Raw genomic sequence first — 14,631 nt, 5'->3', positions numbered from 1 at the left:
CCCTTCGGCCCATTGGCTGGAGTCGTCCTTGGCTAGACCCCACCAGTGGCATAGTGGCTTAAACCACTGAACAGTGGTAACTGGTCGTGGGTTCGCACCTAACCAATGGGCAGTCCGGGTGACGTTTTCCGACTGTTTTTTTTCACCTAACTAGGGTTTTTCTTAGAAGACATTTTGTCATTCTGTCGGCAGATCGCTCACGTGTCGCGCTGCCTTAAACAAAAAAGTATCAGAGATTTAGCTGTACGTCGTATGAATATAAACAAATCACAGTCGTAATTATTCAATCTTCGATTATTTTGCTTTTTGGGATATACTGTTGGTATACATTTTGATATTTTCATGCAAAAAAAAAAAATCTGAACAGAGTAGCAGTGTTGTAAGAAGACTCCGATAAAACATTTGTTTATTGTGATTAATATTCCAAATTGCATAAAAGCAATCTGTAACTTTTCAATTAAAAAATACACTAAATCGATGTTTTGTCGACGTGATACACAACGCGCGACGTTAAGTAATCGATTCTGAAATTGCGTGGCTCTGCAACCAATTAAAGATTTGATAAAAATTAAAATATTTTTAAAACTTATAAAATAATTGATCAGATTAGTTCGAAATAGAATTAGAAAATATACAGTACTTATAGTGTGGACTTAAGATAAGCCATTACAAATTAAACACGTGACAAGTAATGTCTATCAATTAAACTAATAATACCATAACGTAATGAAAAAAAGTTTATACTTTTTACACATTAAATATTAATTCGAAAATATTTAACAGCTGAAATAAAAAATATATTTCTTAGTAATTGACATTAACAATTTGAATAATCCAGATGACTTGTAACCATGGGATCACTTCAAAATCAATTTGATTTCACATTTTACCCAATTAAGACGGTTTTTAAAACTATATTAATAATTATATACTAAAAAATGTTAATATTAATTTTAATAAAAATAGTTTGGTTCATTATTTTTTTTATTTTTTATTTCCTTTACACGTCTATCAACACATGTTCTTAACATAATTAAGAATAAATTGCCTCAGAACTTTTCTACCAAAAAAATAGTTTACCTTTCAAATTATAATACGATTTGTTAAATAAAAAATTTAAGGTTTTTTTCGCATCGTACGCGTAAAATTGTAAAGGATTGTCCAATATCTACTTATTACTCGGAGTCGATATTAAAGATAAATAAACCAGTTTGTATATAGTTCACATCAGTGACACTGAGCACCTCCCAATGTTTCATAACATTTCCTGCAGAATTTCAGATACAATACGCCCTACAAATCGTGATAATCACTACCAGAACGGTGAGTAAAATAACATTAAAATCATTTAATTTCGTAATTTAAATAAATTTTCAGTTTGTCAAGAAATATTATTTTCGTGATTTAAATTTCTATTTTCGAATATAACACGTCCTTGTAGTATTCTTATCGCTATGGTGCGCTAAATTCCATTGTTTTCTATAACTGTAGAAATATTGTCTCGATTACAGATTACTTTATAGTCAATTCTTCGACTAAATAGAATAAAATTGTAATTAGAAACGTAATTAGATCAGTTTATAAATTCTTGGATATTCTTCAATTATATCCTATCTCCTGCTATAAAATCTATAATTATCACCATACATTAATGGATGCGCATAGTAGGGGTTTGCGCATTATATACGTATTAATTTATAATTGTGAAATAAGCCGAGGGTCACGGGCGATACCAGGTAACCGCTTACTCGGCACGAAATCGGTAAGATTCGACATCGATGTTCTAGGATGGCCTTTCTACGAGCGGTATTAGATGATCGAGATCGTGTGATCCCGATCAACGTCAGGGTGCTGACACCAGATAGGGATGAAATTCGCGCCCTATCACGCGTTTAAAATATTATTTAAAAAAGAGGGCTAAAGTTTTAAGCGAGTGGGGAGTGCATAGGTAAGTCGACAGGAGTTCGTTGAGAGAACTAGAGTCAAGTCCAATTAACAACTAACAAATACTTTAATTAATAAACAACAAGAATACAAATGGATTAACTGATTACACCTTATATGATTCAACCGTAAAGTTAAATCCCTAACTGTGAGCTCGAGAGAGTTTACAAATCTAATATGTTACCTCATTTATAATGTGATTGATAACATTTCGGTACTCTGGACGGAAGTCGAATCTGAAGAAGTATGGCACTAGGTTTACATTATGGAGGATACAATAATGTGCTGTGTGCGGAGTCTGGCGCGTATCCTATATTTATACTATTTTTCTCCTCCAATAGAGATTAAGAATTAAGATCATCTGCTTGGGTGTCATGATGAGTCTTTCTGGTTTAGTCAGCCTTTTAGTCATGGGAAATACAAATCTCTCTCGGAACTGACTGTAAACACAGAAAACATTTGTTGCTTGTTCTCTTTGATTTGTAGCTTTGATAAAAATTTCGAATTATTACATTTAATTTTAAAAGATTTTCTATTAATTTCTAGAATATTTTGTGAAGTCCCGAATATAAGAATAACGAGATTCGATTTAAATTTTTTACTTTATTTGTCAATCGACTTTCGAAAGTTAGGGTTAAATCAAAAACAGAAACAAACAACAGAAAAACACCCGACAAATTTTCTCGTAAAAATTAATCATAAACCTTCGTTCCCACGGTAATACTTCCTTGTAGAAAATGAGTTAACTGTTGAAAAATAATTATATCATGTAATTCACCATTGGTCAAAAAGGACTTCCACCCTTGACGTACTTCACAAAATCTCGAACCCGAGATCCCGAAATAAAAGGAAAACGAACGATGACGCAGAGAGAGAAAAAGTTTCGACAAATGTCAAGTGTGTGTGTGCCGTGGATTATCGTCTCCCGCCGTTGAAGCCGTCCATCCCATCTATCTTCAGTTCATTGACTCTTATATTCAAGCGAACTGTCGTTCGTCGGACTTTGTGCAAATCTCAGGATCACTAAGGTATTTATCCTACTCGCGATGTTTTGTAAACTCTCTCTCTCCAATCAATCGAGACGCGGTTTAATAATTCGATTCGATGATATAAATACTTCCAAATATGTTAATTGATGTATTCCCTATCAATCTCAAAATAAACGGGTATTTTTGTTTAATATTAGAAGAGTGTGCGTTTCTTCCTCCATTGCCATCATCCGACATCCCACGATTCGGAAAATAACGCGTATCTATCCGCGAGAAGTTTGATAGATTGGTGTCAGTTCCTGACGTGAACAGGATCCTACGATCCTCGTCCATAAATAACTTTGACCGCTCGATCCCTAGTCATCTTTTCGACAAACGAGGTCGGACCTCAAGGTCTTGTGCCGTTAAGAGGTAGAAAAGGTAAGAATCATCTTCCACCTCCTACCCTCGGTTAACCTCACACTCGTTCTCAAAACATCGTTATCTCAAAATATTCAGAATCTCACATAATGATTCGACATATTCAGGATCTCACATATTTCGCGATTTTAATATAAAAGTGAATACCGTGCAGCCTGAAAATGTACTATAAATCAGCTATGGAACTAGAACATCATAATTAATGTTAAACTTTATTATTTAAATCTTTATACGAGAAGATGTACATCTATGCTTTTAATAATATTTGTTCTCTGTTAATACATAACTTTTCTTAACTATAATCATTTCGAAGCATAAAATAATACTAAAATGGACTTTTAACGCCTAACGTCAAACAAATGTCATTGATAACCTTTCGTGTTTTCCTAATTAAATCACTTTCTTTATGTACAGTATAAGGTGCTCCACGAAAGTATAGAACCGCTGCAAATTTACTATACGGAAGTTAGAAATTACACGTATGATGTAACAAACTTTCAGAATTGTTCAGAATTTATGAAAACATAATTTGTCAAAATTCATCGCAAGGACGACGCCAGCTAATGGGCCGGGAAGGCAAGATGATGTAAATTGATAGAGGATATGAATTGTATGTAGGTAAAATAAAAACGATTCATAAAGTTTTAATCATTTACTATGTACCGGAAAAGAAATATCTTAATTAAAACTTTTTTTTTTAACTTACAAGAAGCCTAAGAAGATTATTTTAATTAAAACTTAGTATTTAAATAATTTTTTCGAATTTCTAGGAGAGGGCAGCTGCCTTCCTGCCTCCCCTGGCGACGCCCTTGACTCATCGTTTTCTGTGTCGTAGCAAACAGCAGAAATTGTAAAAAAAGATGATTTTTAAGCACCACAAAAGTATAAAATCGACCAGTAAGTGAATTCAAAACGGATTAAATACCACAAAATAGTTTTAGTTTACAAATTTATTTGCTCATTTCATTTACTAATAACATCGAAAATGGTTGGCACGCTATCAACAAGGTTATTTTATGATCGATGTTTCAAAGTAGTTTAAAGCAGTGACAATTGCTTGTTTTAAGTCAACGTCGATATACTGACGATTTTGGTCATAAATTCGGCCAACCAAAATCTCCAAACGTTTTCTATAGAGGTTGCAATCAGGAAAACGAACTTGCCGATTCGTTTATTTTCAAACCGTCATTTCGATTCTCATGATATACGGGTAGATGCGTTGTCCTGTTCGAAAATAACAGGAATCCTTCTGAGTCTACGTTTGTATGGCACAATTTGTTCTCCATAACTTGCTAATAGTCGGCACTATTCATGCGACAGGTAACGAATGCCAAATCCAATTTTTCAGATGCAGAAAAAGTACCTCAAGCCATAACACTCCCACTACCGAAGTTTCTTCGCGTAAAATACTTCGGCTCTTTTTGTAAATCACGCCAATAGAACGCTAACCATCTGGCCCGTCTAAATTTAATTTTTTTCGTCCGATATGATTACCTTTACGACAAAAAGGTTGTTATTTCTTGTGCTAGCACGATACGTCTAAACGAAACAAAAAACTTACCTTATTCCATTGAGTGGCCATATTTTTCTTAGTATGGAATGGAATGACTAAATTTAACAATCAAATGCGAGGATATCTACGTCTAATTTTCTATTAACGTCTATACCGACGAGAGAGAGTTAACATAAAATAATAATTCATATTATTGATGTTCAAATACGCCCGAGGTGGAGAGTTGAGAATTATTGGGATCACATACTTGGAGCACTGGGAAAATGATGGCTATCGTCTTAGGCACTGAGCAAGAGCGCCAAAACGAAAGCGATGTCTAAAGCCTTGATGTACAGTAATTAAGAATATCAAAGAAAAGCAATATTATAGCAAGTAAAAAAGTGGCCTTTTATAGAAAATCGACATCCAATAAGATTACTGTCGCACCACGCTTCTGCTAAGAGTAGGAGGTCGGGCGGTTATACTGAGGAATGAGAAACACACAATTTCCAATAAAAATATTTTTACTGGGACGTAATCTTATTACAGTAAATATATTTTAATTGGTTATTGCGTGTTTCTCTTCCCTCGGTATAACAAGTCCTGGTAAACAAGAATGTTCGAAGTGGACAAAAGTATAATATACGTTACTAAACTTGCATTAAAAATATATATAATTTGATAAAACTTTGATGAAATTCTTACTTATCTCTTGTACTTTCCCGACTCTTCATCCGAGGTGAAATGCTATAAATACAATAAACCGGTATTTATAACATTTTAAACCATTAAATTTCATTGCAGCGATAGTGTTTCGACCTTGCCACAATGTGGACAGCGATTAGGAACAAGTTATTTGACCTACTTTCTAGACTCACTCGACAGCAGGTTTACAGGACTTTTTAATTGGAGTGGTAGTTTTGTTGGCGGAAAAGTTTAGATAAAATGGATATGATTCCTTCGATAAATGTTGCAACGGTACGAATCGACAAAATTATTCATTAATTAATTGCTTAGAGCAAAAAATAACAAAATTAAATATTTTGTTTTATCCTGTCAATCCTATTCGATTGCTATCAAGGTTTCAGTTCGACTCATCGATCGATCCTGATTCTGAACGAACACTTCTCTGAAACATCGATTCGACAAAATAATCAACCTGCTCAAATTTGGCAAGGTATTTATCTACCCGCGAACAATTGTAAACTCGCTCTCTCGCGGTAAGGGATCAGCGATATTAATGATAATAGCTTCTGGGTAGAGATCCTTGTAAAACTAGCTACAAATCCTTATAAAGCCTAATGAACTCTCGTACATGGATGTAATTCACTTATCTAATAAACGGATATTTATTAATGTTAGTTAATCTTGTAGATAAGTGCAATTCTTCCACCGGATGTCTCTCAATCCTTCCCCATCGACGGCCGGATGGCCGAGCGGTCAAGGTGGCAGCCTACCGCTCTGGGGGACCCGGAATCGAATCCGAACGGGTCGAATAATCCCCAGGAATTTTTCGGGGGGTGATCCGTTCGGATATGTCGGCCCCATCACTCGCCACCCGATCGCCCCATTGTAAGCCTATCCGAACCCATAATGGACCGTCTATAAGAGGCCCTCTTAGTGCCCACAGGGCAAAAAGCACCGGTTGTCTCTCAATCCTTCCTCATCCCGAGCTCGAGTACTTACACACACGCGACCACTAGCGTAAAAACGAACTTAACGGCCATCGAGGTTTCTTTTGTGTGTGCTCAAAGACACAGTGGTATCAAACCTGACCGCTTAATCATCGCCGACGCGAAGTCGACTCTTCGGTCCCTTAATGCGGAAGTATACGGTGAGCTTCGCTCATTGTCACAACTTGTTATTAATATCTTACATAATTTGTTTATTAACATATCTGTACTTTGTATGCTAAATTTCGAATATTCCAGTTTATTTAATACATGAATTTTTAAGTATTTTTCTAAACAATCTAATTTGCTATCTATTAAAGGTCTCACTTTATCTTCTATTTTATGTGTTTTGCTTCTTAATTTTAAAACTAGAATTTTAATATTAATGTGTAAGATCTTACTTTTCTCATTCTCTATCATAATTTCTTCTTTATAAAGTTTAGTTATTCCTTTTTCAGCTATTTTTTAATAATTTCTATTGAGTCCTTTTCTAACTTTTAGTAGTTCTTAGTTTTTATAACTTCTTTCTTCACTTAAAAATTGTTTTATCTCTACTTTCGATTTTAATATCTTAAAATAATTTTTCTATCTGTTACTAGCTAGGTTGCGGCCGAAGTTTTCATCTCAAAAACGTGAACGTCGATCGTCGAGCGCCGCTTACAAGATGGCGGCGCTGGTCGTTCGACGTTCACGTTTTAGAGATGAAAACTTCGGCCGCAACCTCGCTATTACTTCCATGACCGGTTTATTAAGACTTACAAAAATTTTATTATTATTATTATTATTATTATTTTCTTAACTCGTAAACAGTGTGAAGAAGTATTTACTTTTGTTTTATATAAGATTATATTATTTACACATTTATCTTTTTCTTATTTTGTAGAATATACAAATAATCTATTTAATTTTTGTTCAATTTATATTTTATGTGTTATGTTTCATTTCTTTTTGTCTGAAAATTATTTATTTTTAAATTCAATTTCTATATCTTCATTCTTATTAATTACAGTAGACCCCTATAACACGGGTTCATATAACACAGATTCGTATAACACGGCGAAAAAATTGCGATCGTGTTCGTATAACACGCTAAAAGAGACTCGTATAACACGGTAAAACGTCATCGCCGACTCGTGTCGCGATAGGATTGGTCGAATCTGGATCAATAGCGGATATTGTACAAACCGTTGAGTTTAAACGAGCACTGGACCTAGTAAATAACATTTATTATTCAACGGCCACAGAAATTATATTTTTATTAATAATGTCTCCAAGGTTAAGTTATTTTTCTGCGAAAAATTCGCTGATCAGGAAATACGCGTCCGTTGTTCGATGAGCCGGTCCGCGACGAAAATAAGCTTAAGCAATGGCATCGTCGAACGGTGCGCACTCGGTAAGTAATCCTAGAATGTTTTGTTTATAGCATAGTTTATATGGATTATTTCCAAAAAATTATACGTGTTTTGAAAATGTTGAGTCAAATTAGTCCAGAATCGGTTAATTTTATGGAAAAAACCATTCAAACAGCCGTAGCTCCTAAACTGCACCAATGCCGGGCTGTGATTGGCTCATGTATTTAAATGACTCGTACAACACGGATTCACATAACACGGAACGTATCTACCGTGTTATAGGGGGTCTACTGTATATCGTTTTAATTTTATATAAAATAACTTTTATGCAAAAAATTGAGAAAATAATCGAAAATCTCGATCATTTTTCCATAATGTGACTTCGTCAATTAAAAATCTATTTCATCGTCATGAATTTCTTTTTATTAATAGTATTGTATATAGCTTAAAAGTTATTTTATAAATAAATTTTCTTACCAGCGGGAAAGTTACAAAACTGGTTGCTGAATTTTTTTATTAGACAGTGTGTTGCATCTTTTCTTGCCACTTCAGCAAAACCATTTGAGAGCCCATCCTCGAAGGGTTTGTGGGGTTTACTTTTTTCTTATTTTCCAAGGAGACGAACAAATAGACGAACATTCCATACTTATCTTTAGATAAACTTTTAACTTGAGAAAAGACGTAATGTAAAAGGAAATATTAAATATATTTATATTCATTTTTTTTTCTAGATAACCGCGTTCATCATCGTCCGAAGACACATCGAAACTGCAAAATGAAACTCGACTGCGTAAGAACATTCCTTAGTCGTATTTTCAAAAACTTAGGAAAAACGGTCGGACGGCATCCTTATTACTTTATTCTTTTACCTATAATTCTGTCCATAACTCTTTCTATATTTATCACAACACTACCACCCAGCAAAACATTTAAAGACATAATTACTCCGGATAAAGGAAAACTGTACACCAATAAAAAATTCATAGAAAATACATTTTCATATAATTCGTCTCAATTCACCGAACAGATAAAAATGCTCGATGTACCGAATGCTCTTGTATTGTATTTGATGAAAAAAGATGGAGGAAACATGTTTGACAAAAATATTCTGTCAGAAGTGAAACTGATCGATGAGATCACGAAAAATATAACAGTAGAAAACAAGGGGAAGTTAATCAAATATGCAGACCTCTGCACTTTAATGCACAAAAAATGCTTCTATAATCCTATTGTCGAGGTGATATCGGAAGTGGGAATTGATTCTATAGTTCAAAAGAGAAAGAAGCTGAAGTATCCCGTGGATATAGATTTGTTATCTTTCACGTTTAAAGCTTACTTTATAAATTTAGGGGGTGTTACCGTGGATATTCACAACTTCGTAGAAAAAGTAAGTGCCGTTCAACTACTATATCTAACCGATGATAAAAATGAAGTAAAAAGCAAATTGTTTACAAATTGGTCGGCTCATGTCTATGACACCATTCAAAAATATCACTTCGAATATATTAAAGTCGTTCCGCATTCTCCTTTAGCCATAGAGCAAGGATTTCGAAAAGAATTTCATAAAACGAAACCCAAAATAGGAGGTTTGGTCGCAATTATGATTGTACTTTCCATACTTCTCAACACCAGCAACAGCTGGGCGAGAAGTAAACCTCTTCTCGGATTAGCCAGTGTGATTAATGCTGGTTTGGCTGTCGCGTCGTCTTTTGGATTGATGGCAGCATCGGGTGTAGAAAGTACTTACTGGAATGTCACCATTCCATTTTTAGTGCTTGGTAAGTAATCACTGTTCCTTAAAACGTACTATTAGACTATTGTTAACACATTAAATAAGAATTGTATATGTATTTCAGTGACCGAGATTGACGATGCTTTCGTATTAATAGGATGTTGGAGGATCACTGATCCCAAACTTACGGTTGAGAAACGCATGGAAGTAACGTATTCTGAAGCAGGAGTTTCAATTACTTTAACTTCACTCACTAATTTCATTTCATACTGCATCGGAATGATGGCTCCATTTCCTTTCATTCGAATCTTCAGTTATTACACTGCAACTTGCATAATCTTCAATTTTGTATATCAGATAACGTTTTTCGGAGGATGTTTGGCGTTGAGTGGATATAAAGAAGAAAGGAATTTACGTTTTGGAAAATTTATTAGATGCGGTAAATTGAAATTTATTTATAATTTCCGAATACAATTATTTTAGTTTATAGGTGTAAAGTCGAATGTTCGATGTTGTACGTACTTTCCACAAATTTGATTTATTTATATTTTTTTGTATCTCGAGTACGTATCAAATGTTAATGATTATAACATTTTTTATTCTATTATAAGAATGCAGTTAGTGTAAAACTTATATTTAATCGTGCATTGATTCGGCTGCATATAAATGTGTTGTGGCTGCAATATGTTCATCTCAATCCGTTTCTTCTAAATGACGTAAAAGTGATGTTAATTAATGCTGAGGCCAGCTCTGTAAAATAATACTCCGTGAACACGACCGTCAGCATTGTTGGTACGACAGAAATTATAACGTATTCGCAGAAACATGAAAAAATTTCTACGACATATACCAGCGATAGGTTGTTTAGGGATACAGAAAAAAGTTAGTTATTATGGTAGAAAAAATAATATATTATGTATCACAAACTAATAGTATTAAAAAATTATTAGGTAAAAATGTTCCTTGCAACCCGTGCCGTAACGAGGATTTTGGATGCCTATGGCGAAGAATAAAAATGGTGCGCCTTTTTAATTTTTGTTATTAAATAAAAATTACAATGGTTGTTTATTTCTAAAATATGTTTGTAGAAATTACAAATAATAAATACTATATAAATATAATTATAGAAGTTTTTGTGCTATTAATTTTTAATACATATTATTCCATAACCTTTTCCTTGGCGCTTTTATTAAATCGGCGCCTATAGCGGGAGCCACGTTGGCCATACCCTAGTTACGGCTCTGCTTGCAACAATCACAAACTTTATTATACATTTCAAAATGCAAAAATGGAAATAAAAACTTATGCTGCCGATTGTACAATGCAACATCAACAAATGTTGCGCAGTCGGTCAATAGTAATGAGGATACCATTATGCCTGATTAGTGACTATGCTACGAACTTTTAATGGTGGGGTGTGTTACCGTTATTATTATTATCTCTCAAAAATATTCCCACGTGTTGTTTGAAAAAAAGTATTTTTTATTAGCGAGGTTAAGAGGAAAGAGCTTTTTCTTCCTATCTATATATTAAAAATAAGTATCGGAATAAGCTGAAGGCAGTTCCAGAATTGAGATTATACCTCATGTCAGTCGAACCTGACATAAAAAAATTATGCGAGAAAAAAACAACGACAAGGCTCACACTGAACGCCTTTAATACGAAATTAAATACTTTCAAGTTAGTTTTTTGTGTAATTTTATTTTTATTATAATTTTTATATTTATTATTATATTTGTATTGTAAATGTATTGAATTCTAAATTTATGAACATAGATATATTCTCTTTATCAACATTATAAATTAGCTTTTTTTCATTTAAAATTACAACATGTAAAATTAACAATACGGTTACTCACTAAATTTCTTAAATGAGGGGTACAATCTGGAGAAATGGCATGTCACGGAGTACGCTAATGAAAAAAGGTTGAGAACCGCTGACATATGCAGTCAAACCACTTTTAAACTGTTACCATTGGTTTTCAGGTCATGATAGAAAGGTGAGGGTAGCGGTTTATCGAAAACAGCATGTAAATAGGAGTGTCTGCATAACATTAAGAATAACTATGGCTTCTTCTTTTTATTCTTATTACATTTACTATTTTTTTCTTATCGAAAAACCTACCCGAAATAGTTTGAACTACATATCCTTTTCTCGAGTTATAGAGATAAATGTATCCGAGTCGACATGCATCAGATAATCCTTACTGGATACGTTTACCTCTAGAAAACGCCGAATATTATCTAAACAAGCATGAGCTTTCGCAGTTTCTAGAGGATTTTTTATGTCATAGTTATCGTGGTCATCTTCGTTTTTTTCCTGCAATTCACTATCTTATTTTCTCGCAAAATTAAGTATTCCTTATGACGTTAACTCCGCAAAATTATTTTCATTATGGTCGATTTCAAACAATTGTTCACCAGCAAGTTAGATTGTAAAAGTTATGTTTGAAGTATACCTGAGATCACTACCTAACATTCGAACACTTATTATAATGCGAGTCAATTTGTGCTTCTCTTTGAAGCCAGTGTGTAGCTTCGAAATTTTTAAAACAATCAAACTTTGAAAATTTTAATAACAGTTTCAGTTTTATAGTTACCACCTACTTAATTACAACAGAAGGTAATTGTGATTTTATTTTATTTGTATTGCAGCTTTTGACAGGTGCAGGACAAATCGTTTTATAATGTAATCGGTAAAATAAAGCAGTTTGATGAATGTTATACACATATTTTATATTATATTGTATTATTGTCGACAGACTATTTCTTTCATCTTCTACAACATTCAACTTCAGCACTTTCACCGTGTTTTTTTCTCTGTGATAATCCATGACGCTGTTTAAAACGATACAGCCACCCATTTCTGTAACTAAAATCGTTTATATTTATCTGTTAACCAAATATTTCTGCTTGCTTTCTTATTACATATGTGACAGTGATATGCATTTACGTGCGTAATACATATAACTAATCCATTTTCAAGTTTGTCATATTTTCTACTTTTTATTTTTCTAGCGGCTCTATTTTTTGCATATTTCAGTAAAACTACTAATTTTTCAGTGTATTTTCTTTCATATAAAAATAATGTTTTTATGATTTCAGAACGAAGTGATGAGGAGAATAATGACACTGAAGAAGAGGAATATACTATGGCACTTTTTAGAGATTCATTGGGAAAAATAATTTCCAATCCACTGGTGAAGATAAGTATTATTATAATTTACATCATTAATTTGTCACTTGCAATTTGGGGTACATTTTATATCCAACACGGCATTAAGTATGAAAAGTTATTCGCAAAAGATTCTTTAGTTACAGAAGCTTACAAAATTAATTTTAAGTACTTCAAGCGTCATTCGTATCCCTATCACATAATAATTAATAAAACGTTGGATTATTCAGATATTAAAGTTCAAAAATCGTTAGAAACTCTGTTGGAAAAATTCCAAAATCATCCCAACATTGCTGATGAAGAATTCACCGTGTCTTGGCTGAAATTCTACAAAGAATTTCAGAAAAGTCCCGTAGCAAAATTTTCATTACAAGGTTACAATATGACAAACAAGCAAGACTTTATCGACGGACTTCGAAACGTATTCTTCAACATCAGAGCAGCCAAGTCACTGTCTAATGACGTCGTCTTTAACAGCAACAAAACTGACATCTTATACAGTAGATTTTTTGTTATGGGAAAAAATGTAATTTCATCAGACATAGAAAGAGACGTATTAAGAGATTTATTGAAAATTGCTGACGAGTCCGACGTTCCTGTACTGGTGCATTGCGTTATGTCAAGTCTAATCGAACAAGGGATCATTATCGGACAAATGGTTTATCAATTGTTTTGGATTACTGCAATACTAATAACAGCGGTCTTTCTATTGTTTGTACCAAATTTAGTAGTTGCAATTATTGTTGCAATTTCTGTGGTTTCTTTAATGGTAGAAACTTTAGGTTACATGTGTTTATGGGATGTCAACTTGGATATTATATCATTGATGAGTCTGATTCTGTGTGTGGGATTCAGCGTGAATTATCCTGCTCATATTTCGTATGCTTATGTCATGTCACAACGCAAGACACCAAACGAAAAATTAAAAGATTCTCTGTATCGTATAGGCTTTCCAATACTTCAAGGATCTTTGACTACAGGATTAGGAATATTGATTTTATATTCTAATGTATATTTTCTTTCCACATTTTCGAAAATTGTGATTCTTGTTGCTCTGGAAACGGCTTTTCATGCCTTATTCTTTATTCCTGTTATTCTTTCTATCATTTACGCTATATGCGAGAAGATAAAAACAGGTTTTTGTTAATCAGGAAATCGTAATCTTCGTGTGTTGCCATTCTTTTCTCATTTTCAAATTACGAGAACATCACAATAACTTTCGAAAAGCATATCAATTAAATTTATCGGAGTATTATTTTGTTTTAAAATAATGATGAAACATTTTCCATTTTCCGTTATTCCTGTTTAATTTCTGCTAAAGTAGTTTATATATTAACGATTTCTGATGTGATGATAACTATTATAATTTAACAGTATAAACGTTCTCTATCCTAACACTAAAAAATGACATAAATATATCTACCTACACCCTCTGTGTATGTAGATGTGTGCCCAAAGATTCGCAACGATGAACACAACTTACATTACTCTGTATATATTGTCTACTCAGACCGTATTTACTAATAGGACTTATTATACTGGTGTAGAATCTGGGAAGAGAGTATATAACAAGTTCTATTAATAAACAAGGTAGAAGCAGACAATATATACACAGAAATGTAAAAAAATAAGAACATTAGATTTATTAATAATTAAATAAAGCATCTCTAAAATCAAATCGAAAGAATTTCGTAAAATAATTTAGAATAATTCTTTAACCACTCGGTAAAAATTTGTAAATATCAATTAGTAATTAGATTATACTCTTTACCCCGTCCCACTATCAGTGCGAATGAAAGCTTTTCACCATTTAACTTAGTTTAATGCAATAATTTCTATGGATCATATGACAAA

General features: G+C 33.2%; 1 protein-coding gene across 1 annotated transcript; it reads left to right on the top strand.

Annotated features, from left to right (window-relative positions):
* Window positions 1–8,619: 8,619 nt before the first annotated feature.
* LOC136972126 (patched domain-containing protein 3-like) lies at window positions 8,620–13,988 on the top strand. Its single transcript, XM_067266675.1, has 3 exons — window positions 8,620–9,648; window positions 9,727–10,041; window positions 12,708–13,988. The coding sequence occupies exons 1-3, from the start codon at window positions 8,646–8,648 to the stop codon at window positions 13,922–13,924; spliced, it is 2,535 nt and encodes an 844-aa protein (XP_067122776.1). The 5' UTR covers window positions 8,620–8,645; the 3' UTR covers window positions 13,925–13,988.
* The last annotated feature ends 643 nt before the right edge of the window (window positions 13,989–14,631 follow it).

Source organism: Centruroides vittatus, unplaced genomic scaffold, assembly GCF_030686945.1.
Source record: "Centruroides vittatus isolate TY-2023 unplaced genomic scaffold, ASM3068694v2 contig_281, whole genome shotgun sequence".
NCBI classification, from domain to species: Eukaryota; Metazoa; Arthropoda; class Arachnida; order Scorpiones; family Buthidae; genus Centruroides; species Centruroides vittatus.
The sequence above is the reverse complement of the archived record's forward strand: the minus strand, read 5'-3'. Positions and strand labels throughout refer to the sequence as shown.

Excerpts from the sequence above, each read along its gene's own strand:
- LOC136972126 (XM_067266675.1), top strand. The coding sequence starts at position 8,646 with ATGAAACTCGACTGCGTAAGAACATTCCTTAGTCGTATTTTCAAAAAC. Across the intron at positions 9,649-9,726 it reads CATTCCATTTTTAGTGCTTG|TGACCGAGATTGACGATGCT; the intron begins GTAAGTAATCAC and ends TATGTATTTCAG. Across the intron at positions 10,042-12,707 it reads TGGAAAATTTATTAGATGCG|AACGAAGTGATGAGGAGAAT; the intron begins GTAAATTGAAAT and ends TTATGATTTCAG.